Here is a 27,644-nt window from a genome sequence, read left to right as displayed (position 1 = left end):
CGTAGCGTCTAACCCCCATGTCACGGAAGGCTCCGGCAAATCTCATCCCCTGTTAGCCACCAATCCGAATCTACGCCCACCATTGCCCCCCCCCCCCCTCCTCTCCCCTCCCCTTCCTCACTTCCTCTATCTCACGCGTACACGGTCTCTTCATTTCATGTACGCATACATATACGCGCCGCAAAGATTTTTTTCGCACCGAGACAACAAAACGCTCACAAGATAGTGCTCATCATCGAATCGGGCCTTCTGGACCGACACTAGTGGCTTTTCTTTCGATTACCACCACCAGATTATATCACGTACATACATATCTACATATATATATATATATATACAGTGTGTGTGGAGGTAGCAAGCGGTATTTTGTTGTTGTGGTTCTGGAGGCAATACGCGCGAGGGGGACATCACACACAGAAACGAGAGATCTCTTGTGCTCCCGCAGTTTACCGGTTTTCGCCGTTCCTCAGATACTCCTGCGGAGGGTGTGTGTGTGTGTGAATCGCAGAGAAAGAGAGCGCCTTTCACGCGACGTTCTGCTTGCTGACATTCGAGAACGTTGGCGTCGTTACGCGTAACGATTAATTTTTGTTTGCTGTTCTTTTGATTTTTCTCTGTCTGCGGGCGATGTCTTTTCTCAATATGAGCACTCCCCTGTGTAACGCGACGGCCTTCACTGACTTCGTGTCAGACTGCGCTGACGTCGCCTGTGCCGATCGTTTTTTCATGAAGCACTTTTTCTCTATGATTTCTCCGCTCTCTGACAGCTCCGATGGGTTCCGCCCGCTCCTCTCACACTTTTTGGCCACTGGCGATAACACTTCGTCACTCCTGTGTGGAGTGGTGGACTTGAGTCCATGGGTTACACATGCCGGAACGTTTACGCAAGAACTTCCCCTGCTCGACGACAGTCGTGCGGTGCACAGCACTGCGCCACCCCTTCCCGTCTCGGTGCCCTCGGTGCCCTCGACGCCCGAGCCAGTGGAAACGCCGAACAATCTGTGGCTACTTGGGATCCTTGTTCTCTCAATCCTTTCCTTTGTGGCTCTGTGCGCCGATATCGGTGTGCTGTATTGGATTGTGCCCAAACGACGTCGCCTGAAGGAACGCGCTCGTGAACTCAAGCTCCGCGCGGCAGAGCATGAGCCGGCGTGAAAGGGCGGTAACTCTCCTTTTTTCCCCTACCCGTGCTCGTCAGGGGTTCCAGCTGTAGCCCGCCACGAATACCTGCCGCGGGGTGGGGTGGGGGAAAAAAGGCAATGAGAGGTTATCTTCGATAGACTCAAACGCAGATCATAGGCAAATATATATACATATGTACACACACACACACGTGAATGGGATTCATTTACATGTTTGGACGTACTTGCTATTCTTCAGTTGTATAAATATATATATATTTATTTATTTATTGTGGTCGTGTTTGGTGCCTCTGTTTATGTTGTTGTTGCTTTTCCAGCCCATCAGGGATAGCACTGCAGTTGCCTCCCCCCCCTCCCCCAACCCCTCCTTTTGCCTGTCTGCTTCTCTCCGCGTTTTTTCTATTTTTTTTGTGTTGTATCCTCGTCCTTCGACATTTGATTTCTCATTGTACCTCCCACCCTCCCCCTTCCCATTCCTCCCCCTCCCCCTCAATGCGGAGCGTGCCGTGCGTTTTGGTGAATACATGCGCATCAGTGCGGGAATCCGTTCCGGGAGAAAAACAAAAAGAAGTGGAGGGACAGCAGAAAGTGAAGAAAGCAGCAGGAGACACACACACACACATGGGGATGGGAGGAGGGAACAAGAGGAGGTCGCCACAAAGAACTGGTCCTCTGCGCGTTTGGGTGTACAGCTTGCCCCCTCCTCCCCATATCGCCACCCGCGTGCTTGACGAGAGAACGCAGGGAAAAGAAACGAGGGGCGCTGCGGTGCCAAGGCCGCGAAGAAAGAAAATGCGTGAAAAGGGCAGCAACAACAAAACAGACGCCGCGAACGTGCGGTGCTACCGATTCCTCTACCAGCAGCCGCGGAGGATCGGGGAAAACCCAGAAGGTGGTGATGAGTGGGACGGGATCATAGGGGTGATGAAAGTGGCACAAACAAGCAATGAGCAAAGGCAACCGATCCATCCAAAAAAAACGCGTGGGGCCTCTACGTGCGCGCACACACACACGCAAACATTAGCACCGTCATGCAAACGTGCAATATGGCACACACATTTGCAGAGAGCCAATGTTCTCCATGGTACGCCCTTTCCTCTTCGTCACGGACTTTTGCGTCATAATTGCATGTCAAACTCCACTCCACACATCGAACCAGCACTGCAACCCCCTTTAGCCCACAGCTCTGCACTGAGCTGGCCTGTTTTCTGGTTCATCCTTTTCCTGTTGCTCCGCTGGTGCGGCATTGCCCACGCGGGTGCATGCACACTCTTAGCAAGTCTGATTAGTAGCTTATCCAGTAAGACAAATGAAAAATTTCAAGAGAACACCAGCCGAGAACCAGACGAAAAGAGGCTGAAGCGAGGTGAAACCCCCCTCGCACCACGCAGCCGGTTTACTTGCAGAGGCGCTCGCGGATGGCCGCAACCTTCGCCTTCGCGGCAGCCTTCTTCTCCGCACCGCTCATCTTCTGCGTCTTGTACTTCTTGTGCACAACGCCCTCCTTCTTGGCCTTCTTCGGCAGCGACTTCGTCGGGTCCGCGCGAATCGCCGCGTGCGCCTTCTTGTACATACCCTCAATGCTCTCCGGCGCAATCTTAGCAGCCATGTACTTCGAGAACTGCACGCACTTCTCGTCGGGGTTCGAGCTCGCCTCCTCCTTCACCTCCTTCAGGTACGCTGCAACGTGCTTGCCGAAGATGCGGTCGCGGTGAACCTTCGCGTCCAGCGAGCTCTTCTCCTTGTTGTAGCCAGGGAAGCGGTTCGGGCGGTGCGGCACGGAGATGCCACCGTCCACGGCGCCCTTCAGCACGCCGAACACGCGAGCACCGGTCGTCGTGCGTGCAAGACCAACGTCCAGGATCGCCTTGAACGGGTAGCGCTCCTCGTCGTCACCCTGGTCATCCTTCTTCGTGCGCACAGCAGAGTAAGAGCCGTCCGCCTCCTTCGCCCCCTGGAAGTCGTCCGCGATGCCCAGCTTCGCCAGCGTGCGGCGCGCAAGCAGCAGACCCGTCGCGTACGCAGCGGCGTAGTTTGTCAGGCCGTGCTCAATCCCGAACGCAGGCAGCTCGTGCGCGTACGCAGCCATCAGCACCTCGTCGCCGACGATCTTTGCCTGCACAATCTGCGCAATGATGTCCTTGTTCGTGATGCGCACAACAAGACGGTACTTGGGCGAGCCAAACTTCGTCTTGTCCTGCAGCACCATCTGGCGGCGCGCATGGTAGTCCGTCTTGCCCTCGCGGCGACGGCGGTACTTCACCTGGAAGCGCTTGAAGTACGCCTTGTTCTTCACGACCTTGACGAACGGCATCTGGAGTGTGTGGGTGAGTGCTTAGAGCTTCTTTAACAATGCGGAGCGTGCCGTGCGTTTTGGTGAATACATGCGCATCAGTGCGGGAATCCGTTCCGGGAGAAAAACAAAAAGAAGTGGAGGGACAGCAGAAAGTGAAGAAAGCAGCAGGAGACACACACACACACATGGGGATGGGAGGAGGGAACAAGAGGAGGTCGCCACAAAGAACTGGTCCTCTGCGCGTTTGGGTGTACAGCTTGCCCCCTCCTCCCCATATCGCCACCCGCGTGCTTGACGAGAGAACGCAGGGAAAAGAAACGAGGGGCGCTGCGGTGCCAAGGCCGCGAAGAAAGAAAATGCGTGAAAAGGGCAGCAACAACAAAACAGACGCCGCGAACGTGCGGTGCTACCGATTCCTCTACCAGCAGCCGCGGAGGATCGGGGAAAACCCAGAAGGTGGTGATGAGTGGGACGGGATCATAGGGGTGATGAAAGTGGCACAAACAAGCAATGAGCAAAGGCAACCGATCCATCCAAAAAAAACGCGTGGGGCCTCTACGTGCGCGCACACACACACGCAAACATTAGCACCGTCATGCAAACGTGCAATATGGCACACACATTTGCAGAGAGCCAATGTTCTCCATGGTACGCCCTTTCCTCTTCGTCACGGACTTTTGCGTCATAATTGCATGTCAAACTCCACTCCACACATCGAACCAGCACTGCAACCCCCTTTAGCCCACAGCTCTGCACTGAGCTGGCCTGTTTTCTGGTTCATCCTTTTCCTGTTGCTCCGCTGGTGCGGCATTGCCCACGCGGGTGCATGCACACTCTTAGCAAGTCTGATTAGTAGCTTATCCAGTAAGACAAATGAAAAATTTCAAGAGAACACCAGCCGAGAACCAGACGAAAAGAGGCTGAAGCGAGGTGAAACCCCCCTCGCACCACGCAGCCGGTTTACTTGCAGAGGCGCTCGCGGATGGCCGCAACCTTCGCCTTCGCGGCAGCCTTCTTCTCCGCACCGCTCATCTTCTGCGTCTTGTACTTCTTGTGCACAACGCCCTCCTTCTTGGCCTTCTTCGGCAGCGACTTCGTCGGGTCCGCGCGAATCGCCGCGTGCGCCTTCTTGTACATACCCTCAATGCTCTCCGGCGCAATCTTAGCAGCCATGTACTTCGAGAACTGCACGCACTTCTCGTCGGGGTTCGAGCTCGCCTCCTCCTTCACCTCCTTCAGGTACGCTGCAACGTGCTTGCCGAAGATGCGGTCGCGGTGAACCTTCGCGTCCAGCGAGCTCTTCTCCTTGTTGTAGCCAGGGAAGCGGTTCGGGCGGTGCGGCACGGAGATGCCACCGTCCACGGCGCCCTTCAGCACGCCGAACACGCGAGCACCGGTCGTCGTGCGTGCAAGACCAACGTCCAGGATCGCCTTGAACGGGTAGCGCTCCTCGTCGTCACCCTGGTCATCCTTCTTCGTGCGCACAGCAGAGTAAGAGCCGTCCGCCTCCTTCGCCCCCTGGAAGTCGTCCGCGATGCCCAGCTTCGCCAGCGTGCGGCGCGCAAGCAGCAGACCCGTCGCGTACGCAGCGGCGTAGTTTGTCAGGCCGTGCTCAATCCCGAACGCAGGCAGCTCGTGCGCGTACGCAGCCATCAGCACCTCGTCGCCGACGATCTTTGCCTGCACAATCTGCGCAATGATGTCCTTGTTCGTGATGCGCACAACAAGACGGTACTTGGGCGAGCCAAACTTCGTCTTGTCCTGCAGCACCATCTGGCGGCGCGCATGGTAGTCCGTCTTGCCCTCGCGGCGACGGCGGTACTTCACCTGGAAGCGCTTGAAGTACGCCTTGTTCTTCACGACCTTGACGAACGGCATCTGGAGTGTGTGGGTGAGTGCTTAGAGCTTCTTTAACAATGCGGAGCGTGCCGTGCGTTTTGGTGAATACATGCGCATCAGTGCGGGAATCCGTTCCGGGAGAAAAACAAAAAGAAGTGGAGGGACAGCAGAAAGTGAAGAAAGCAGCAGGAGACACACACACACACATGGGGATGGGAGGAGGGAACAAGAGGAGGTCGCCACAAAGAACTGGTCCTCTGCGCGTTTGGGTGTACAGCTTGCCCCCTCCTCCCCATATCGCCACCCGCGTGCTTGACGAGAGAACGCAGGGAAAAGAAACGAGGGGCGCTGCGGTGCCAAGGCCGCGAAGAAAGAAAATGCGTGAAAAGGGCAGCAACAACAAAACAGACGCCGCGAACGTGCGGTGCTACCGATTCCTCTACCAGCAGCCGCGGAGGATCGGGGAAAACCCAGAAGGTGGTGATGAGTGGGACGGGATCATAGGGGTGATGAAAGTGGCACAAACAAGCAATGAGCAAAGGCAACCGATCCATCCAAAAAAAACGCGTGGGGCCTCTACGTGCGCGCACACACACACGCAAACATTAGCACCGTCATGCAAACGTGCAATATGGCACACACATTTGCAGAGAGCCAATGTTCTCCATGGTACGCCCTTTCCTCTTCGTCACGGACTTTTTGCGTCATAATTGCATGTCAAACTCCACTCCACACATCGAACCAGCACTGCAACCCCCCTTTAGCCCACAGCTCTGCACTGAGCTGGCCTGTTTTCTGGTTCATCCTTTTCCTGTTGCTCCGCTGGTGCGGCATTGCCCACGCGGGTGCATGCACACTCTTAGCAAGTCTGATTAGTAGCTTATCCAGTAAGACAAATGAAAAATTTCAAGAGAACACCAGCCGAGAACCAGACGAAAAGAGGCTGAAGCGAGGTGAAACCCCCCTCGCACCACGCAGCCGGTTTACTTGCAGAGGCGCTCGCGGATGGCCGCAACCTTCGCCTTCGCGGCAGCCTTCTTCTCCGCACCGCTCATCTTCTGCGTCTTGTACTTCTTGTGCACAACGCCCTCCTTCTTGGCCTTCTTCGGCAGCGACTTCGTCGGGTCCGCGCGAATCGCCGCGTGCGCCTTCTTGTACATACCCTCAATGCTCTCCGGCGCAATCTTAGCAGCCATGTACTTCGAGAACTGCACGCACTTCTCGTCGGGGTTCGAGCTCGCCTCCTCCTTCACCTCCTTCAGGTACGCTGCAACGTGCTTGCCGAAGATGCGGTCGCGGTGAACCTTCGCGTCCAGCGAGCTCTTCTCCTTGTTGTAGCCAGGGAAGCGGTTCGGGCGGTGCGGCACGGAGATGCCACCGTCCACGGCGCCCTTCAGCACGCCGAACACGCGAGCACCGGTCGTCGTGCGTGCAAGACCAACGTCCAGGATCGCCTTGAACGGGTAGCGCTCCTCGTCGTCACCCTGGTCATCCTTCTTCGTGCGCACAGCAGAGTAAGAGCCGTCCGCCTCCTTCGCCCCCTGGAAGTCGTCCGCGATGCCCAGCTTCGCCAGCGTGCGGCGCGCAAGCAGCAGACCCGTCGCGTACGCAGCGGCGTAGTTTGTCAGGCCGTGCTCAATCCCGAACGCAGGCAGCTCGTGCGCGTACGCAGCCATCAGCACCTCGTCGCCGACGATCTTTGCCTGCACAATCTGCGCAATGATGTCCTTGTTCGTGATGCGCACAACAAGACGGTACTTGGGCGAGCCAAACTTCGTCTTGTCCTGCAGCACCATCTGGCGGCGCGCATGGTAGTCCGTCTTGCCCTCGCGGCGACGGCGGTACTTCACCTGGAAGCGCTTGAAGTACGCCTTGTTCTTCACGACCTTGACGAACGGCATCTGGAGTGTGTGGGTGAGTGCTTAGAGCTTCTTTAACATTGTCAGTACACTACCTCTTGAGTTGGTGCCAGCGCTCCGTAGCCGTTGCTGTTTGCGTGGGCATCTTTGCCTTGCGGATAGGGGATGAGGGGGAGCAGTGGTGTAGATGTAATAAATATGCGGTGCGTTAAAGTTTTTTTTTTGGAGGGGGGGGGGTGGACGGGAGGAGGAGGCGGAGAGTTGGTATGTGTGCGTGCCAACTTCGAAGAACTTACACCACAGAGGTGCGAAAGCAATGAAATGCGCAGGATTCACACCTTGGGGGGGGGTGGAGGGAAAAAATGCGACGTGACGGTTCCAGCAGCCGTTGATTAGTATACATATATATATATTTCCACCGCTACTGCAGATGCTTCCTGTATTGATCACCGTTTTATTTGGAATCTACACTCGATGTGCCCCCCCCCCCCCTTCCCCCAGCACCGACAGTACCTCGTTTGAGATAATGGTGCGCCTTGAATACTAATTTGAGTTCGGTTGCCAATCCATCTCCCCCCGGTGTCCACAATACCGGAGTCGACCCATATATATATATATATATCTATATATATATATTGTTGCGTCCGAGACTGCTGTGAAAAGTACCGTAAAACAACACAAGGGGAAAACGAGAGGGAGGCGAAAATACAAAACGCAGGAAAAGACGGAGGGGACATCGATTTGAGATCAAAAACGGCACATATTACACAACAAAAACTGACCACCATGATCACCACATCCAGCAGTAGTCCAGGTACGACGCACAAAGAGACACACGCGCAGCGTATCCATGCACATGCCCAAGGGGCAGATTAGCGTTTTCAACGGAGACCAAAAAATACGAGAAAACCATTTTGTAGGTATCGTGCCCTGATGTGGCAAGGAGGCGTCGTACCCAAGCCCCCTCCCCCCTCATTCCAAAAAGCCTACACACGTACGCAGCACGACAATAAGTAACGCAAAAAGTGAAACAATATAGTTACCCTCGCTACCGAGTACACAACACCGCCTAATTCGGGAAGTGGGAGGCGAGTTCAGAGAGAGAAAACGCGAGTCGCGTATGTGGGCTGAGTCCTCATTATCACATTCCTTCCTGGGTTGACACGGGCACGCTTTTTATGTTGATATTTTGCTTGCCTTTGACTCTCTCTAGCACTCTGGGGTCACGGGGAGCAGCCGTCAGTGAGGGGTTATCAGGGTCACCTGTACCCACTGTGTGTGGAGGCCATGTACCTCCGAGCTGTGTGTGTGTGTGTGCGTGTATGGTTGGGTGGGAGGGAGAGGGTTAGCGTGTTTCACTCGCTGCGCATGTCGGTATTTCTGCAACGTGCGTCGAGTGTGACGTATAATACAGGGACTCACAGGCAGACATATATATCGTAGGGAATAGGGCAGTGAAGTGCAAATATAAAAAAAATCCTGTTTCCTGGAGGTGAATTATAGTCCCCCATTGACCAGCGTTTTTTTTTTTTTGAGAAGGGGCTAGAGATGGGTGTGGTAGTTCGATGAACAGACAGACGGACAGATTGACGGAGAGGGGGAGGGGAACGCGGCTGGAAGAAAACAGGAGCTGCTGAGTACCTTTTTTTTTAGGAAGGCGCGAAAAAGTAAGCATAAGAAAAAAAAAACCGACAAGAGGGCCACTGTTGGTGGTGGGTGCAAACATTATGCCCACACAAGCGCAGATGTGTTAAACGCGTTTGGGGAGAGGGGGAGAAAACAAGGAAAAGAAAAGCACAAGAAATCAGGAAAACAAATTGCCGGTAACCTCGCTTTGGTGAGGTGCACGCGACATCAGCGAGCATACCCCTCCCCCCACACACACGGTTGTATGGGTTCGGGTTTTTTTTTTCGCAGAGCGCTGCTCGTTTTCTCTTCTTCACTCTCCCCTGTGAGGTGGCGGCACGCTTTCCTGTGAACAAGACACACACAGACACAGACTCGTCCACACACACATACATACATACACACATCAGCACTTTTTTCTTGTACGTTGTCTAATCTTGCGAACCATGCATCATCAAATCGGTGGTATAGGCCTCTCAAAAGCGTGCCGCTTCAAACGGGGACGTTTGCCGATCTCTTTATCTCGGTAGTTGAGGGGGCGTACGCATGCGTCTTCACAGAACCGCACGCCGTCTGGACAGCTTCACGAACCCTCACAACATCCATCGTAGTCTGCGTACAATATATATATATATATATATAAATATATATAATAGTACGTAGACCTGCACGACAGGAGCGACAATGTTCGCAGGTGTCCTCCATTTTTTTCTTTTTGTAAAAGAAGGACATGGCTACGGAAAATACGCCTCTTGTAGCTCTCCTGCGGCACTGTTGCACTTTCCTCACGCGTTCTGCAGCCACCGATGAGTTATGCCTGCCGCACAGCATCGTTGATCGTCTGAGCCAGCATCAGCGCCGTCTCGTGCGTCAGACCTGCCATGTTGGCGCGGCCTGTCAGCGTGATGAACACGTTATGGTCCTGACAGTACTGACACTGCTCCTTCGACAGCCCAAGGAAGGAGAACATGCCGATCTGGTTGACGATGTGCTCCCAGCTCCCGGGCGTCTTCAGACGCAGCAGCTCATCGTACACGATGTGGCGCATCTTTCGGATGCGCTCAGACATGGCCGCAAGCTCCGCCTCCCACTGCATCCGTAGTTCCTTGTTGGTCATGATCAGGTGGGCCAGGCGGGCACCGTGAGCCGGTGGAGTCGAGTAATCGGAGCGAATGAGCAATTCCAGTTGCGATTTGATTGCCACTGCGCGCTCTGGGTTGCGCAGTACAATCGACAGTGCACCTGTGCGTTCGTTGTAGAGGCCCATGTTCTTGGAGAACGACTGCGCCAGGATAACCTGCAAACCTTTTGTGGCAAACAACCGCGCGGCGTACGCGTCCTCGTCGAGGCTGCCGCTCGCGTAGCCCTGGTAGGCAGAGTCAAAGAAAACCTGGTGCTGCTTGGCCAGCATCAGCGACGCGATTTCGTTCCACTGCTCGCGTGACATGTCCACGCCAGTGGGGTTGTGCGCGCACTGGTGCAGAACGAACACGGAGCCCTCTGGCGCGGCCTCAATGTCCTTCTTCATGCCTTCGAAATTCAGGCTGAGCGTCTTGGGGTCGTAGTACGTGTACGTGCGGATGCTCTTCCAACCGGCAGCCTTTAGGATGGCATAGTGGTTGGGCCACGTAGGATCGGAGAGGTAGATGGGCGTCTTCTCAGGGTCGTATACATGGGTGAGCAGCCTCGCACCGAGGAGACGGCGCCAGTACCACTCAGCGTCTGCACGGCAATGATGTTCTCGGGGTCGACGGTGTTGCCATAGGCTAGCTTTACTGCCGCTTCCACAAACGGCTGGAAACCCGTGATGGGCAGGTACTCATAGTCGAGGTTCATGTCCAAAAGCAGTTTCTCAGCCTTTCGGACCACGGGCAGCGGGTAGGGGTGGCCATGTTCATCGCGGTAGGCACCGATAACGAGGTTGGCCTTGGGGCCCTGCACGGCGGCGGCATGTGCTGCGAGCGCAAAGATTGGCTCTGCTAATTTTTTTTTTATCATTCCTCCCTCCTCTACGTCGATTTGTGCAGGTTGGTTGGCCAGTCTGTATTCGTCTTCTGCGCACAGCCACATGGCTGTGCTTCTCTTCCTATTTTTCCGTCATTCCACTTACTGTTATATATATACAATTATTTGCATATATTTATATATACGCGTGTAGTATGCATTTTCTATATGGCTCAAAGCTGCTGTCCTCGCTCAGTACGAACTCGGCGTCGGTCTCTCTCTTCCCCCCGCCACCCCCTCTCACTGCGCTTCACTCCTTCCTCCTTCTTTACACGCCCGATACTGCAAAGCCTTCTCCGCATCACGGGCATCTCGCGTCCTAGCGCTCGCCATTGTGTCATTGAAGGGTATCGGGGAAGTGCAAGGGAGGACCGTATGAGAAGCTCACAGGGCGATCCAATCGATTCGAAAAAGAAAAGAAACCAGAGACGTGTCTATCTGAGCTCGAGTACGTGCAAGCGGACTACACGTGCGTCTTTTTCAGTTTTTATGGGTACATGCAGGATTGCACCGTGGCACAAGATAAAACAAAAAAAGAGCCACAAAAACAGCGTATATATATATATATATATATATATTCATCGGTTTTGTCACGTTCCCGGGGACGCGTACGTCCGACGCCTGTGCAGCAACAGCGATTACAAGTGCACGCAGTATCGTTTATTGGAGGAGCAGGTTTGTTTGAATCCTCTTCAAGCGTCTGCCTCTTCATTTCCTCGTTGTACTATGCGCATTGCAGGCACGTCTTCCACTGTGCTCTCCAGGTTAGCATCCTGCTCTTTTCACCTTCTTCTCCGTCCCACTTTTGCCTCGTTGATCTAACCCAACATCGTTATCGCTTTTCCTTGACATCACCGCCCTCGGACACCGAACCCCCCTAAGCGCGCCCGGTGCGGTGTTATTGCACATTTGCTCCGAGGACCAGGCTGAGCTAAAACGGTCTGTTCCTGTGGCCTTTTCCTGGGCCTTCGAGGACAATCACCATGCTGGCGACTTTATCGTGATCTTTTGGCTCGTGGCCACATTCCATCAGGAAGCTAGAAGTTAGAGCCCTGCGAACACGCGGCAACAGTGCAGACGCCTGGGGCGACGCTGTGCCAGAGTGATTCTCGATCACGGCAGCTGGTTGTGTGCCTAGCGCATCACGAACGGACTTTTTGATCCGACAAATGACTGCACGCCGACGCTGCTGTCGGGCGCGTGCGGGTCGGGGTGGGAGAAACGCGGCCCTGCGGCGAGAGACCCGTGCGGCTGGGCAGGCGCCGGGAGGTGTGCCACGTCTGTGGCTGCAGATGCGGAGGGGGGGCGGCTTGCACACGCGCTGTGAGTCGTATCTGGGCACAATTGTGCGCGACATGGGGGGACAGCGCCTCTATTGGTCAGACGAGCCGGTTCGACCAGCTAAGGAAAGACGCGTGGACATGCCCACGAAGGAATGCCAGAGCGCACACGCGTGCGTAACACGCGGGAGGTTCCGACATGCGGCCGCGCAGGTGCGCAAGGCGGCACCGGAGCTGGTGCGGTGACGAGAGCACCCGGAGTTACCCCTGTCGCGTGCACCAGGCCGCAAACTGAAGAAGTCTGTACACCTTGTGACAGAAAGGAGAGAGGGGTCAGGCTGTCGGCCGGTGAGCGTCTTCCACCCGCGGGCAGCCGGAGTGCTGCGACGGACGCAGGCGAATTTATGGCTCGACGTGTAGTGTACCTGTTGTCATGCCCACGGGGTAACGATGATAGGTGTTGAAGGGCACAGCGATCTTCTGAGGTGGCGGATGTCGTTTTCACGCTTGCTGTTTCGCCTGCGTGACGCACCAAGTCGTGATAAACTCCTTTGGGGCGATAGTTTCCAGTTGTGTTTGTGCTCTCTGGTTCTGCGCCCTCCACTTTCTTCTTCCCCCTCCCCCCCTCCCCGCCCTTCTCCCAATTTTTGAGGGAGACATTGACTACCTGCAAAGAACCCTTCCTATCGATTGGAATTTGTTTTTCACTTATAATGGCTGTGGAGTGATGATCACGAATTCTCACCTTCTTTGTGTTCTCCTCCCTGTATTTGCACTGCTCTTTGTTTGTTTACTTCTCGGCGGGTTCCTTCACTCGCCCCCGCTCATTCTGTGTTGTACATGAAGGCCTAAAGCGAGGATGTCAGAAAATATCGCCAGAGAACAACAACAAAAAAACCAACAGGAGTGTCAGCCGAGTGAAACTGTTTGTCACTTACACTCGCAAGCGCTCCAGCAATACCGGGATTCTCGGCCTCTTCCTCCTCAGCCTCACGCAGCTGCATGGCACTGCGGCTCGCCTTGCAGGGAAGGAGTATCCGGGCTGCACCGGAGAAAACTGCCTTGGGAGAGGACATCACAGGCCAATCAGCTTGTGCACAGTTCCGAGTGCGGCATTGTCGCTGTCTGCTTGTATTACTGCCCCATTTTGTTTCCCCACCTGCATTACCAAGGTACATCCCCACGAAGATTTTGCCAACAGACACGTCATTGGGGTTCTCAGACGTGTGTGTGTGTGTATGTGTGTGTGTGCGTCACCGTTTCCTGTATCGCCCCTTCCACTATTTCCCCTTTCTCTTGTTGCAATCCAAAAGTAGAGTAAAAAGATGGCATCGGTCTCAGTCGACAATGGAACTCAAAACACAGAGCAAGCATCCTCGCTTTTATCGGAGAGGAACCCCAGTGCCCAGCGGGGTGTCAAGGAAACTCCGCTGCCATGGAATCAATTGTCTACTCTTTGCGTTGTTCTGCTCACAGAGAGCATTTGTTCGTTTGTGTTGATCCCGTTTGTCCCTTCTTTTATCGCTTATATCAAGGGCTGGGACGTGGAGCGCGCTGGATATGCCTCCGGTTTTCCTGTCGGTCTCTTCATGCTTGGTCAAGTTATTAGTGGAAAGATATGGGGCACGCTCAGCGACATGGTCGGTCGCAAACTCGCGATTAGTGCCGGCGTGCTGGGCTGCGCGATTTGCATGTTTTTCTTCGGGCTCAGCGAGAGCCTCTGGGCTATGTGCCTCTGGCGTTTTGTGCATGGCCTCTTGGCCGGCTGCTCGATTGCGGCCAAAACGATGATCAACGACCTGACGGACACAACGAACAGAGCAAAGGGCCTAGCTCTGGTCAGTCTGACATGGGGCGTCGGGACCCTCCTCGGTCCCACCGTCGGGGGTTCGCTCTACAACCCCGCCTCCAGCTCAGCGCTGGCTTTCCTCCACATCTCCCCGACGGGCTTCGTGGGCAGACACCCTGCTTTTCTCCCTAGTACGGTAGCCGCCATGTACAACCTCTTTGCGGTAGTCATCAGTGTTTTGTTTTTGCGCGAAAGCAATAAGGATGCCCGCCCCCTGTGTTGCGTTCTGCCGCCGTCCATAGTGGCAATTTTCGCCCCTGTGTTGAAGTTTGTGCAACCACGTCTGCCGTGCGACGACAACGCTGTCGAGGTAACAGTTGTATGCGCGAGCGACTGTAGTGGTGTGAGTAGCACTGCGCACAAGAAGAGAGCAATAGCAGCCGATTGTGCAACGAGGACTTCTGCGCCGCACAGCTCCTTTGGTTTCAAGGAGGCTTTTCTCAACCCGTTGCTGCGGAACGTCTGCATCATCTCGATGCTGATCTCCATTTCTGACATGATATTCGCAGAGTCGTTCCCGCTGTGGTCAGTAGCAGACTGTGAGCACGGCGGTCTCGAGCTGTCGCCATCGCGCATGGCTAACCTCATCCTTGTGAACAGTGTTCCAGCAGTCCTGGCGAACATCGTCTTTGCCCGGGTGATTCAGTATGCTGGGGGACCGACTCGACTGTGGATTGTTTCGCAGCTCACGTACGCCTTCCTGACCGTAGTCATGCCGTTTGCGACATCCCTTGGTGGGAATGGAAGGTTCTGGTATACAATGGCGATTGGCATGCTGCGCAAGGCGGTGGAGTGCTGGTGCTTTGGACTTATAATGGTGGTTGTCTCATTGACAGCACCGCGAGGTAGGGTTGGCATAATGTTTGGCATTCAGCAATCGACAGCGTGCATGGTCCGCTGTGTCGTACCCTTCATCTTCGCCCCTCTCTTCGCGTGGTCAATCGAAAGACCGCACTCCTTCCCCTTCAACCACCATCTTGTGTTCCTTTTCTCCGCCAATCCGCTATTGATTGCTGCCTACATGACAGCTGGCATCTCCATTCCGTCCGGGGACGGGATCAGCGAAGCGGAGGATGACAACTTATTACAAATGGAGGAGGGCAGTAACGGGGACCGCTCCGGTTCGGGCTCGAGACGGGGCTCAGTCCGCTCGCAATACAGCTTTTTTGGCTCCGTCAACGAGAGGGCGCAGGAAAACGATTCTCTCTTTCGCAACTCCTTCGCCGAACTTGCCAAGTCTCTGGCAACAAATTTTACTCCGGGGATGGATCAGAACACGATCCTCGCTGTCCCGCGTGGCGCTCCGTCACAGTTACCCGAAGAGCGCGGTGCTGGTGCAACGGGCTCCCCGATTTCCGAGGGCGTCGATTCCCGGGAGAATTCTGGTCAGGAGTGCGATGAAGTTGACATCGATGCCGAGTACGCGGCTTCCACGGATGAGATGACACTGCCGCCGCCAACCATTCAAATGCGCAGTCTGAAACTTGAGGAGCGTCTCTCACACACAGGATAACCCACTTCTTGGAGACGAAAAGTTCCTTGCCGAGGTGCCCCGTATCCAGAAACCCTGAGCAGGCCCTCTCCCCTTTCCAGTTCGTGGACTCCCGGCACGATGAAGTCAAACCTTTCTGTGCCCACTTCTTCGCGTTCATGGGGTTTTTTCCTAGGCCTTGCTCGCCAGCTGCCATGACTCTCGTTTTCTCGCTCTATTCTACCTCGCCTGACGGCGGTGCACACCTCAGCCTGTGTGTGTGTGTGGGGGGGTGCAAGCTCTGTGACTTGCGATACTCGATATTTTATTTTTGCAGATCACCCTGGCATATATATATATATATATATGTGTGTGTATTTCTTTTATCGGTAATATTTTACCTTCATACACGCTGGTCAATAAAGAGGTCTAATAGTAACGTGAGAACGAGACAATGATTTGTGACCCCCTGTAAGGGTGACGAGCATGTTCAACGGAATGACAACAATGGCAAAGAAAACGTAGCGATTTATTGGCAAAGTTTAAAAAAAATCTTTCGTGTTTTTTTTTCCCCGGTACAGTCGTGTCCACAGTAGTGCACATCTATGTAGACACAGGTGATTCTGTACACACACGCAAAAAAAAAAAAACATGCACTACAATGCAGCTGCCAAGCCAGGAACGCCCGCTGGACTTGTAAAAGTGTGAGCGGAGAAAATGATGAAAGTGATGTCATGGCGACAACAAGGCGAAGCATTGCTGTTTTGTGTGTTTGCCAAGTTCAGCGGAAACAAACAAAGACTTGCAGCTTTGGCGTATTTGAAGAACGCTTGGTCCTCAAAGACACTCTACGCACGGAAAGGTGTGTGCGTGTGTGTTTCTACAGAGTTTCTTCATTATGGTGCTTCGCGTGGATCTTTTTTTTAAAAGCTGGGGTACAGCCTATAGCCATGTAGGGTGGCACATTCATGATGGCGCTCCCTCCCTCCTCCCCCCCCCCCTGTAGCATGTGTTGCTCGTTCAACAACAGCTTGGACCATAAGAGTGTGAGCTTAACCAGTGCAATGATACTGTTACATTGTGTTTGGTCTCATAAAAGTCGACACATGTGTCGTTGACCACGATCATCGCTACCTATGGGAACGTGTACCTTGGCATCTACCAAAGGCACGATACGACCAGTGTTTCATCGCCGACATCCGTCCGCCGGCAACAATAGAAGAGCAGAAATGTTCACCCCACGAGACAAGAGGTTGTTCCCGTCGTGTCCCCCAAAAAGCACACTTCTTTCTTGACTGCTCCGGCAGCAGATTTCTGGCGGTAGCGGCACAGGGCGCAGAATACCATGCTGTTTGTCATTCTGTGAGAACTGCGAACCACCCCCCCCCCTGCCCCACGTCTCGCTTGAGAGCGTCTCCCGCCACAATTTTTATTATTATTATTGTCATTGGCCTCGAGGAAAAACCAGCGGCCTGACATCGTGTCCTGTCAATGCCCAGCGTGTGGAGTTGTATTACCTCTAACCGAGTGCGGTGATTTGTAGTGCGCTGCCTTTTGTTCCTCATGGCGTGGTCGAAGTAAAATGAGCACGTTGAGGGCGCGCAAGCGAAACGTTTTGAAACGGCAAGTGAAGGGAGCCGATACTGCTCTACCTTTCTGCTCAGTGTCATCCCTTTAGGCTAAACCGTGTTTTACTGGCGCATTGTGGTTGTACTTGCCGGTGCAGATGAGCTCCCTGGCGTGTAGGCGAAGCGGTACCCGCCTTGAGCATTACAGTCTAACTGCCGCACAGAGAGGAAGGTTGTCTTTAAAATTTTGGGGCAGACCACAGTTGGACCCATCCCCTTTTCATCCTCCGATCTCTCTTGCATACAAGGCGATAAATCATCTTAGGTCGGTGCTTCCAGAAAAGGGATGGCTTGGAGAAAGACGGCGAGGGGCTCGACGGGGCCACTGAGACACTGTCTAGCGCCCCATGTATATTGCTGCACTTGCGGAACACTTTGTACTTCGTCTTTTTTCCCTTCCCCATCTCTATTTGATTTCCTCTGCTGGCATGCCGGGTCGTTTCCTTCGAACTACAGTTGGGAAGGTTTTTTTTTTACATGTGAGGAGTGGGTTTCGGAGCGCCGCCCAGCCGCTGCACCTTTTTGGGGTCTCTCTTTCCTTTTTCTTCTTTTGCAATGGTTAACGCCTGCTCAACGAGACAGATGCCTCCACTGTCATCACCGCCTACACCAGCAACTATCAAAGATGCCGCCACTTACATGGACCACTGCCTTCGCGACAAAGTCCGCCTCACCCTCCAAACTTGCCTCCTGGACAGGCCGCGGGACCCCGTTCAGGTCGTGGCGCAGGGACTGCGCGAAATGAGTGAACACGATGTCCCCAGCCATCGCATACAAGAGCCCAGTGGCGTGCTGGGCGACTATACGGAAGCGCCCTCTGTGCACCCTTCTCAGTGGTCGGCGCCTCCTTTGCTCCGGTTAGAGGACGGGGCCGAGTATAAACTGCGCCCACTCTCCTACGATTTTCGCCGTGCGGCGGGCAAGCCGCCACTGGCAGAGGCGACGTTGCCGGCTCCTGTCTTTCCCAGTGTCGAGTATCGAGAGGCCATGCCATCCTATGAGGTCGCGTCAAGGCTGCGCGAGCTTCACTTGATGGACCCAGAGGCGCCACTGGTGCTCCTTGTGGAGTGCCCCGCTCTAACTTCGGGTGTTTTTTTCTACGAGGGCGTGCCGTACGCGTGTGGGGGCACTAATGAGAGGCCTGGAAACCCGATGGCGCCGCCGTCGGTGACTGCGTTGCAGAAAGTTCTAGGAGAGGAGAAGGTACGCGACTTCGATGCATTGATTCGTGCGGCAGCAGTTGAAGCAGTAGATACGGTGCATACGACCTTGCTCCCATCTCTTCAAGTGGATTATCTGACAATCTTCGACGCCCTCGAAAATGCTCTCGACACAGCGATGCAGGCGAGAGGAGTGTCTGAGGCAAACAGTTCAGGTCAGCCTTCCTGCTCAAAGCTCCCGTCTGTTCTTTTCGTGTCCTACAAACCGGACACGGCACACTTGACATATTCGCGACTGCTCGCCTCCTACGGTCCTCGCTACGAAGCCGCGCAGCGTGCATCCTTGAAAGTTTTTCGGGCTGCTCAGCTGGAGCGCAAACGAACGTATACCTTCGCCTACGCACTGGATTACTGGTCAAAGGTGCAGCGGGCGCGTGAGACATGCCCGGGCCCATCGCGCACGAGGAACTCAATTGTGAGGGCGGTGTCTCCCTACAACCCCAAGGTCCGCACCAACGAACGCGCCTCGCCTACTTTACCTGGTGAGAGTACGACATCGAGTGCCCTGGCAGACAAGCGCTCGGCTGCTAAGCCCACCAAGCGTGGGTTGCTGGCCTACGACACAGTTCATCAGACAGAGGATAGCATGTTTCTCGTTGTTGTGCGCCGTCTCGAGCACGCGGCGGCAACACTCATTCAGTCGGTTTATCGCGGTTACCGCGCGCGCCGCAGCTACACGCATGCGCGCGCCGCGTCTCGGATGTGTTCTGGTGCGGTCACCGATTCTTCACTCGCACAATGTACTACTAAAGCCGCTGGTGGAGCGGAGTCACACGTTGACGCTGTCCTACCGCCTCTTATGCGTGCGTGTCTTGAGCGTCTTTACCGTGAAGGGGAGGCCTTTGGATCGCTTTGGGGTGACTACGCCACATCACCACCACCGGAAAGCCGCCGCTGCTGGATCTACCGACCAGTGCAACGTCAGCACAATGTCTCTGATATGACTCAATCGGGTGTCGTCGGCAACACCGGAGCGCAAGTGCTGGAGTGCTGGGTGCAAGAAGAGCTGCTGCTCCCTCCATGGAGAGCAACGCAGCCGCGGTTGCATTTGAACTTGCTCCAGCGGTTGAAAGATTACCTCACCCTTGCGCAGTGCACTTCGCTTCACGATAATGTGCGTCTACTCTTGGATGCCCCTGGCATGTCTGTGTTACAGCGGCGAGCGTATGACGGAATCAAGTCTATGTGCCTTAGTCTTTTCCACGTGGCCTATACAGAAGTGCGGCAACGTCAGGCCAATGATCTACCGATGTCGTTCTCGGCCTACATGCGCCAGAATCACGCCATCGTGCTGGGCTGGTTCTCTTTCCCACACGAATGCTCCCTTTTAGTTCGGGCAATGCAGAGAACGACCACCGACGTGGACCCGTATACGCCCCAGAGTGAGAGCAGTAGCGGAGAAGTGGGTGGCCGGGAAAGCGCTGCAGAGCGCTCAATGATGCAAGTGGTTCAAAACCAGCTCGCTGTAAACGAGACCTTGGTGACCGTGCCGCATTCTCTGTCAGTAAACCTGGCCACGGTGTCTGCAGCAACGCCAGCAGTCTCGATTCTTGCCCCTCAACTTTACATTTCACAGGCGCCACTGCTTCCTCACAAAGAGTGGGGCCAAGCGGTGGCGGCGGTGCTGCAAAGTGTGGGTGCCCGTGCCACTGGCGCATGTGCGCCGTCCCTGGAGTGGATGACGACAGCCAACTTTCCCCTCTGCTGCTGCGCTGGCAGAACCCCGGTAGCTGCGATGCCGCGCCTCGATACGCAGCGGATCGAGGGGGCTCAACCCTATGACTCCTTCGTGCCTCGCGTGCATGCCAGCACACCGCCGTTCACTTGCGCTGGGGCTGCTAAAGACCTCGGGACCGGGGCTGGCACATTCCCGGCCACGTCGGATGTGCCAACCACCGCCGCGGTTCAGGAGTGGTTACAGGGTTGTCTTGCCTGCGCCGCAGACGTTGGACTGAAAACATATCTTCACAACACCCTCGCCAGCGAAGGTGGGCTGGTGTACTACAGAGCCCCAGACCGCAAGGGTGGCGTGGCTACCTATACCTTTCCAACAGTATCGCCGTGGTCTACGTTGGTAAGGGAGGTGCTCCGCTTAGACGATATGGACTCCCCAGCTTACCCGAGCGAGAGGCCCCCTAGCAAACTCAGCGTCTCGGAGCTCCGCTCTGAGGAAGCCAACGAGGAGCAAGCAGAGGTGACGGATGCAGTGGTGCAGGAGGGTGTCACTGCGGTGCGCCGTAGATCATCGCGTTTTTCAGCTGATGTCACTATACCGAGCACTCATGACAGTGTGTCGAGACAGAGCGTCGCCACGTGGAGTTCTCTGAAGTTGGAAACGCGAGAAATCAAGGATGACGCAGTGCAGTTTCTCACAGCGGACGAGGTCGCCAAGGAGGTGGGTGCTACACTTGAGGAGATTTCCTTTAAGCACACGCGTGTTTCGCTGCGGTTTTCTGCGGGCATCACAGCCCTTGAACGGTTGGATTCGTTTCTCAACCACATCGCTGAGTCACTGCAGTATGAACCAAACTCCTCCCTGGTGCTGGCCATGGACTTGCCATCGCAAGCCTTTTACGCACTCGCCGCCGCCATCTTTGTGTTCCGGCTGCATGACACACGCGACATCCCCGCCTGGTGGAACAGCAACGCAGCTGTGACACCTGCAGTGTCCACGTCTAGAGAAGGCGCTCGCGTGAGCAGCGAATCACGTGTGTCATTTCTGTCAGGGTTTCACGATGTGCTAGAAAAGGCTTTTCCATCCCCCCAAGGCTCACGAGGCGGGCTGCATTGCACTGCCGTGCAAATGGCCGCACTGCATGTCTCCCAAGTCATGAATTGTGCGCCCTTCTCGGAGCTCGACTTGATTGCAGGCATTCGCTGCGCGGTTCAGGAGGCGGAAGAGGCAGCGGAGGCGGGCGTGTCTCCATCGCACTCGGTAATACGTGCAACTCAACTAGCGGAGCAGTACGCGCTGTTGGTTCTTCTCGATTACTATCTCTGGTCCTCGCAATCCTGCTTTACACCGGTGATGTCATCCTTCGGGAACTGTAGTAAGCTGCCTCGTATGGCGGGCCGGTGTGCGTTTGCCAACTTCGTAAAAAATGTGCCAGCAGCACTGGATTGGATCGCAAAGATCGACCCTTGGCGGACATCTGCGCCAGACGCACTGCGGTTACGGTATTCAAATGCGCTGCGCCGTTGGGACGACAAACATTACGTCTGCTTTGGTGCACTGTAGACCCCAAGGGGGGGGGAGTAGTGCGTATGGGGTCACGTTATTGGCGTGGGTTTTATTGAGGCGGCGAGCTTCCCTGCCCGAAAGAAAGCCATAGGGATCAGGACATACGAATAGGGGGGGGGGCCGAGGGCGGTCATGATTTTTTGTCCCCCCTTTCTCCTGCCCCCTTCCCCTACCCCCGACGGTTCCCTCTTCACTAGAGGTGTAAACGTGATGTGGGTCTTTTTTGGTGGTGCGTTTAGTATCATGTCTTTCCCTTTTTCCTGCACACAACAGCCCTCTTGCTCGAAATTGATGTATACTAATGTTATGCCTTTGTCATATAGATACAATTTTGTTTCTTTGTAACTTGAGGGTCTTGGGGGAAAAAAATCTCAGTGTCCACCACGAATGCGTGTGCGCTCCTCTGTTCCTTTGGACGTTTTTTTTCTTTTTTTTTTGGGGGGGGGAGGAAGGGGTGCTCACCTTTCGGTCCGAACAGAGCCGCCTTGCAAGGCAGCTAAAGCGCCACCGCTCGAAGACAAGCATGAATGCAGCGAAGTGCAGTGATCCTTGATGATCGTATCGGTTTGTTTGTGCAATGCCCTCGAGAGAACAGGAGTGACGACAGCTTCCTCTCACGACATGGGGTGGATGCGTGTGTGACGACGCGCACCGGTCCAGGCATCACCACGAGAAGGAAAAATAAGGGAAAGACACGGGGGATCTCTCAGATGGTCCCGGTTTCCTATCAGTTGTATTTCATGCTCAATTCGCTGGCCGACATCACAGTCTGTCGTACGAATTGCAGGCGCGCTACTCGCGCTCCCTTCGTTACAAGTATTCCTCTGCTCCGCGCAATGTATTCATCCCCCGCCGCCTTTCCTCCCCTTCCCTCTTCCCTCTTCCCTCCTCTCCCCTCCCCTTCTCTCAATTCCCCCCCCTTCCCCTTTCCCCTTTCGCAGACCATCAAGGTTGTCCTCTACAGCGTCGACAACGCCCAAATCTCAGTGATACGTGAGGCACGCGCACACGCCTTCACACAGACGTACGCACACACACACACACACGCACACACACAGACCACAGCGCTTCTGGGTCATGTATACGCGGTCTCTTTTGCGGCTGTGCACCGCCGCTTTGACGGACTCCGTCGCTACACACAGCGCTGGAAGCCGCTACTTACACAAGCCGAAAGAGGCAGCGCGACAGCAACTCAAGCATCGTCTGCGAGAGCGCGCGCTTCAGCGGCGTCGCAACATTGCGAGCAAGGAGGCTGAGGTACAGCGCTCTGTGAAGGAGGTGACGAGCAGTCGCGACTTGATCATAGCGCAGTTAGCTGACCAGATCTTCTCCAAAGGTCACCGTCACGCGGCGAGCGCCATGAACGTTGGCTTCGTCCCTGACGGCAATCCTGCGACGCCACTCGTCGCTCTTGCTGGCCGGGAAAAATGCGGCAAGACGTCGTTGCTACGATCTCTCTTCCGCTCGGCGCGCGAGGTGGGGCGATCCAACCAGCATCTCCGCCGAGACGCCATGAACTTCTTCAATGTCGGCAGCGTCTTCAACGTTGTGGATCTGCCAGGATGCGGCGGGACTTCGGTGCCGTGGTCAGCGGTGCTGCAGCACGCTGTCCTCTTGCGCAACTTCGCTCGATGTCAGCCCAGTCTGAAGATGCTGTACTACTGCTTGGACGTCCACTACAAGCACGGGCTCTACATACAGGATATAGACATCTTGCGGTTCCTGGCTCGCGAGGTGCCCAACTTTACCATTGTCCTCACAAAGGCAGACCAGATAAATGACCGCGCTATTCGAACCGCTCACATGGAAGATATCCGGAAAGAACTCATCTACCACGACATCCACCATCCTGTCATAGCCACGAGCGCCTTCCACATGGGCGGTATCGATACACTGAGGTACGACATGGTGATGAACTGCGTGCACGCGTTACCGACAGAGCGACTAACGTTGACGGAGGCGCAGCGTCTCTCGGCTCGATTGTTTTCCCAGAAGGAGCTTGGAACCATTCGACCCCTCGCAATCTCCCCATCCCAAGTCGATGACGAGCTCCATGAATGGCATAAGGAACTGGAACTGGAACACGCAGATGGCATTGACGACGGCGCGGCCGCTGTAGGCATCGTCGACACAGCGTCGACTGCTGCCGATGACATCGACCCACCCGTGAACGCGACAGAGGAGGAGGAGTGGCGTCATAGCGAGATGGAGTCGGTAGAGTTTGCCCCAGTCGATGACACCGGCGCCCCCAGTGCACCCGTGCAAGCCAGTTTGAGCACTGACAAGGTGTTGCTGGGAGAGGAAAAGACGCCACCGGGGGAGGTGGTTCTTCGAACAAACGGCCTGCCGGTCCGATCGTCATCCTCTACTCACATCCCTGTCGTGTTTGAGGATCCCGTAACGCAAATGGCGTACGAGCGTGTGGTCAAGACGCTGCGCAATCATAATTTCCTGCGGTACATTGATGCGACAAGCCCGTGGAGAAACCCGCTGCGTTGGCCACATCACGTTGTCCCTACAAAGCATCCGAAGGCAAACATCATGCGCTGTCCAGAGGCCCCCGAGAACCCTTATCTGTTCCAGGCCCAATACGTTGCTCCCCGAGCCGATATGTATTTTCGCCGACCGAACGTCGGCGTTCGCAAGTCGTCACGGAAAGGCAGGTACGAGGCAGACAAGCCGCTTGCTTTTCTTGTGAAGGCCTACACGATTCCGTACTTCCCCGACATTGTCGACACGTCCCTCCAGCCAACGCCGTGGGCCTTCCTCGGAAGTCGCGAGGCGTACTTCGAGCGCAGTGGCGGACGCCAGCTTGGGATCCGACTTCTCCATTATGCCACCGCTGGTTCGATAAATCCGCTCTCCGACAACGCCGCCTCGCAAAACCCGGAGCTGACGAAGGAGCTGCAGGCACTAGAGGAAAAACGCTACGGATCCCCGATAGCGATGCTTCGGCCCCCGGATGGGAAACTGGAGCCTTCTCTCCTTGCCTCCTCCACACCTTGTGTGCCGGCGGCAAACGTTTAGCATCCATTTTTTTTTTTGGAGGGGGGGGGTCTAACCGCGGAGACGTGCTGACTCCTCTCTTTCTCCTCTCCCTCAGCTCTGTCTTCTCTCTTTTTCCCTGCGCGGAGGACAAAGCGGGGCTCATCGGGCTACAACCAAACGGGTATTGGTGGGTCGTGGTAGTAGTGGTTTGATGAATCCCTGTTTTACCGTTTAACTGTACGATCTTCTTTTAAGCGGACGAGAAAAGAGAGCGTTTGGGGGAAAAATTTCCTTGTGGAAGCACCGCGCACAGCGTCATTGGGACAGCCCCCCTATATTTGGTGGAACCGTGGCGACGAGTCTGTGCAAGTATTTGCCTTCTTGTGCCCGTTGCAGTCGAACCGACTGCTCAAGTTTTGCCCCCCCCTCCCTTCGGGATAAAAGAAATTCACCGTGTGCGTATGTGTGCGCCTTCGAATGTAGGGAGACATTCCTCACAACTCCCCAGTGGGGGAGAGAAGAAAACTAGACTACATGCATCCCTCTCGCCCCCAACGGCACTCAACGACCGTCCGTCTCCGCCTCCTCCTCCTGCTCCTGTCTTTACAATTCTCAGTGACTCTTATCCCCGCATCCTACACTGGACTCCTATTATATGAGGGTGGAGCGCCGACCTCATCGTTTTACTTGCGCCCTCTGGTAATCAGCGCTATCCCTACACCCAACGCCAATGTGTTTCGGTCCGGAAGACCGTTGAGCGTGTGAGTGAGCAGTGTTTGGAGAGTCTCTTCCCCCCCCCCCCCCCGCCCCGTGCCAACGCTACAGCTCGTAGCAGGTGCAGGGGCAACGCCAATCCCAATGGAGTTGGGTAAACTTGTCACGGCGGAGTTGAATGGGTCTATTTTCTATTTCATTATTGACGATGTCCACCCCGATGAGCCCCACCACGATGCATTGAGGCACTACTACGTCGTCGCCAGTAAGTTACCGACCTTTGCGTATCGAGAAGCCTACGGCGTCCTCTGTCGTGCTCTCTGCAGTTTGGACAATCGAACGTTTCTTCACCGGTGGCACTCGCTTTTCGAGCAGATTTTTGGCCCCATACCTTATGTGCAGTTTGTGGATGAAGTTCGGAACAGCCCACTCGTGTACCTGGATAGCTTTCCCTCTCAGGACAAGGATCCAAAGATCAAGGATCACGACAACGCCGCCCCTGAGAGGCCAAAGGAAGTATCGGGCGTGGCCCCTGCCGGCAGGCTCGATGCCTCCTCAGAACCCAACGGTGTGAATGGCATGGTTGCGCTCTTCTCAAACGAGACGGTTGCGCGGCTTGCCCTGCGCAGTATGGCGGGCGACAAGATGGAGAAGCCAGGCCTGCAGCAGGGGGCGCACAAGGCGCGAACCCCCCGTCATCAGCATGTATGTTGCACCCCCTTACATGCGCGGTTCACCGATTTTAATGGAGGAGCAACTCCTGCCTTTTCCCCACCTCGTTCGCCGACCCTGAACGGAAAGACCACTCTTCACGATTCCGAACACCGAGAGGAAGACGGCGCCTGCCGTGTCGTGAAGGAGGGCTGCACCCAATCGATCCAGAGAGTGGACGCCTTGCTTAGCTTTGCCTCCAGCTGGAAGCTGGGTGATATACCCGCTTCTGCGGCTGAAGACGGTCACACTGTACCTGAGCTTCAGCGCCGCATGAAAGCAGAGCAACACTGTCGACTGATTGGAGAGCTCCTGGACAAGGGAACACAAACCTGTACTGGAGAAAACAAGATTCCCACTGCCGCTGCCGCCCCCACTTCAGCACCGCGGCCCAGCCTGGAGAAGCTGCAGCAGCAGCTTCACGCATCAGAGCAGCAACGTTGCGAAGAGCAACGCAGACACTCCAAGGAGCGGCAAGAGCTCATCGCAGAGGCTAACCTGCTCAAGAAACGCCTGGAACAAAAGAGTCAAGAGCAGACTGCCCGAATCGAGCAATTCCTGAAGGACAATGAAAATGCTGTCAAGCGAACGGAGGAGGCTCTGCATAAACGAGAAGATGATGTCCGGGCCTTTTATAGTCAAGCGTTACAAGACCGCGATGTGCGTATAGCGCGACTCTCTCAGGAGGTCCTTGAACACAAACACGAAGCTCGCCAGCTGGCACTGGCTCGTAGCGACGAGGAGCGACTTTACCTTCAACGCACCGCGCACTTGGAAGATATTGCGGCACATTTGCGAGACTGGAATGTGTCGTTGCAACGGCGGTTAGCCGACGCGACCGATGAAGCGCGACATCTGCGTCAAAGGCTCGAGGTAGTAGAGACTACCTGTGTTAAAGATATGCAGCTCTCTGCACTCTCGCCGCGGCACACGGTTATTGAGTTTGCGGGGCACTGCGTGGCCTGTGGTGGACTACCTCGAGCGCACGCGATGAAGCTCTCAACCGAACTTTATCGAACCCAGCAGCTGCTGCAGGAGGTCAGAGCAGAGAACCAGAGCAAGTCGGACGAGCTGATTCGAGCTGCTAATTGCATAGATGCCCTAAAGGAGGGACTCCGTCAAGTAAGGGTAGACCTCGCGGCGGGCTTTAGTTCTAGTGCGGACTGATGACACACCGCAGTCGTGATCGCAGGGCTTTGTCCGCCCAGCTCATTCGGCACTGCAGCTTGCAGCATAGATTCTCATTCACGGCATAGAGGAGGCTTATCTGATTATAAAGACGATTCTGGAGAAGTGGTATGCGCACACTCTACACAAGTAGTCTTGGAATGAGGGAAGGTTGGTGGTGCTGTTGAGCAGTCGTCGACTCCATAGCGTGTTCACTAATGTGTTTTGCTGAGTGCAACACATCACCTGCCCACCCGCACACCCACAAAAGAGTCCTGTCAAGGGTTTTAGCCTCAGGGCCGACTCAGCGGCTTTCCCAAACTCTTCTGAGTTGTACATTCTGAATAGAATATGGGCGGCTGAGAACTCAGTGATGTCATGATTGAGCTCGTGTTTTTTTTCTTTTTTTTTTTAGGGAGCTCCCTCAAGACTGTCCAGAGTGAATAATAATAACAAAAGATCTCCGCGCACACACCTGCGCATAGTTCCGGGAGAGGCGCTCTGGTCCTCAGGGTAAGACATCAGAGAAGAATGAAGTCTCGCCAAGGACATCGCGTGCGTGCGATTTTTTTTTTCTGTCCTCAGAGAAAGTTCCACTGCCGCATCTAC

General features: G+C 55.1%; 8 protein-coding genes across 8 annotated transcripts; 5 read left to right on the top strand and 3 right to left on the bottom strand.

The window, feature by feature from the left end:
- Positions 1 to 726: 726 nt before the first annotated feature.
- JKF63_01279 (uncharacterized protein) lies at positions 727 to 1,155 on the top strand (the record flags this gene model as incomplete). Its single annotated transcript, XM_067897326.1, has 1 exon — positions 727 to 1,155. The coding sequence occupies one exon, from the start codon at positions 727 to 729 to the stop codon at positions 1,153 to 1,155; it is 429 nt and encodes a 142-aa protein (XP_067753483.1).
- A 1,383-nt stretch (positions 1,156 to 2,538) lies between these two features.
- Positions 2,539 to 3,456, bottom strand: JKF63_01278 (uncharacterized protein; the record flags this gene model as incomplete). Its single annotated transcript, XM_067897325.1, has 1 exon — positions 2,539 to 3,456. One exon carries the CDS (start codon positions 3,454 to 3,456, stop codon positions 2,539 to 2,541), a length of 918 nt encoding a protein of 305 aa, XP_067753482.1.
- A 942-nt stretch (positions 3,457 to 4,398) lies between these two features.
- Positions 4,399 to 5,316, bottom strand: JKF63_01277 (uncharacterized protein; the record flags this gene model as incomplete). Its single annotated transcript, XM_067897324.1, has 1 exon — positions 4,399 to 5,316. The coding sequence occupies one exon, from the start codon at positions 5,314 to 5,316 to the stop codon at positions 4,399 to 4,401; it is 918 nt and encodes a 305-aa protein (XP_067753481.1).
- A 944-nt stretch (positions 5,317 to 6,260) lies between these two features.
- Positions 6,261 to 7,178, bottom strand: JKF63_01276 (uncharacterized protein; the record flags this gene model as incomplete). Its single annotated transcript, XM_067897323.1, has 1 exon — positions 6,261 to 7,178. One exon carries the CDS (start codon positions 7,176 to 7,178, stop codon positions 6,261 to 6,263), a length of 918 nt encoding a protein of 305 aa, XP_067753480.1.
- Positions 7,179 to 13,371: 6,193 nt separating this feature from the next.
- JKF63_01274 (uncharacterized protein) lies at positions 13,372 to 15,408 on the top strand (the record flags this gene model as incomplete). The annotated part of the gene is made up of 1 exon (XM_067897322.1): positions 13,372 to 15,408. One exon carries the CDS (start codon positions 13,372 to 13,374, stop codon positions 15,406 to 15,408), a length of 2,037 nt encoding a protein of 678 aa, XP_067753479.1.
- A 2,141-nt stretch (positions 15,409 to 17,549) lies between these two features.
- On the top strand, positions 17,550 to 21,452 carry JKF63_01273 (uncharacterized protein; the record flags this gene model as incomplete). Its single annotated transcript, XM_067897321.1, has 1 exon — positions 17,550 to 21,452. The coding sequence occupies one exon, from the start codon at positions 17,550 to 17,552 to the stop codon at positions 21,450 to 21,452; it is 3,903 nt and encodes a 1,300-aa protein (XP_067753478.1).
- Positions 21,453 to 22,532: 1,080 nt separating this feature from the next.
- JKF63_01272 (uncharacterized protein) lies at positions 22,533 to 24,482 on the top strand (the record flags this gene model as incomplete). Its single annotated transcript, XM_067897320.1, has 1 exon — positions 22,533 to 24,482. The coding sequence occupies one exon, from the start codon at positions 22,533 to 22,535 to the stop codon at positions 24,480 to 24,482; it is 1,950 nt and encodes a 649-aa protein (XP_067753477.1).
- An 819-nt stretch (positions 24,483 to 25,301) lies between these two features.
- JKF63_01271 (uncharacterized protein) lies at positions 25,302 to 27,035 on the top strand (the record flags this gene model as incomplete). Its single annotated transcript, XM_067897319.1, has 1 exon — positions 25,302 to 27,035. The coding sequence occupies one exon, from the start codon at positions 25,302 to 25,304 to the stop codon at positions 27,033 to 27,035; it is 1,734 nt and encodes a 577-aa protein (XP_067753476.1).
- Between the last annotated feature and the right edge of the window lie 609 nt (positions 27,036 to 27,644).

The sequence above is a fragment of the Porcisia hertigi genome, chromosome 35 (genome assembly GCF_017918235.1).
Source record: "Porcisia hertigi strain C119 chromosome 35, whole genome shotgun sequence".
Classification (NCBI taxonomy): domain Eukaryota; phylum Euglenozoa; class Kinetoplastea; order Trypanosomatida; family Trypanosomatidae; genus Porcisia; species Porcisia hertigi.
Note: the sequence above shows the minus strand (reverse complement) of the source record. Positions and strands in the feature narration are given on the sequence as shown.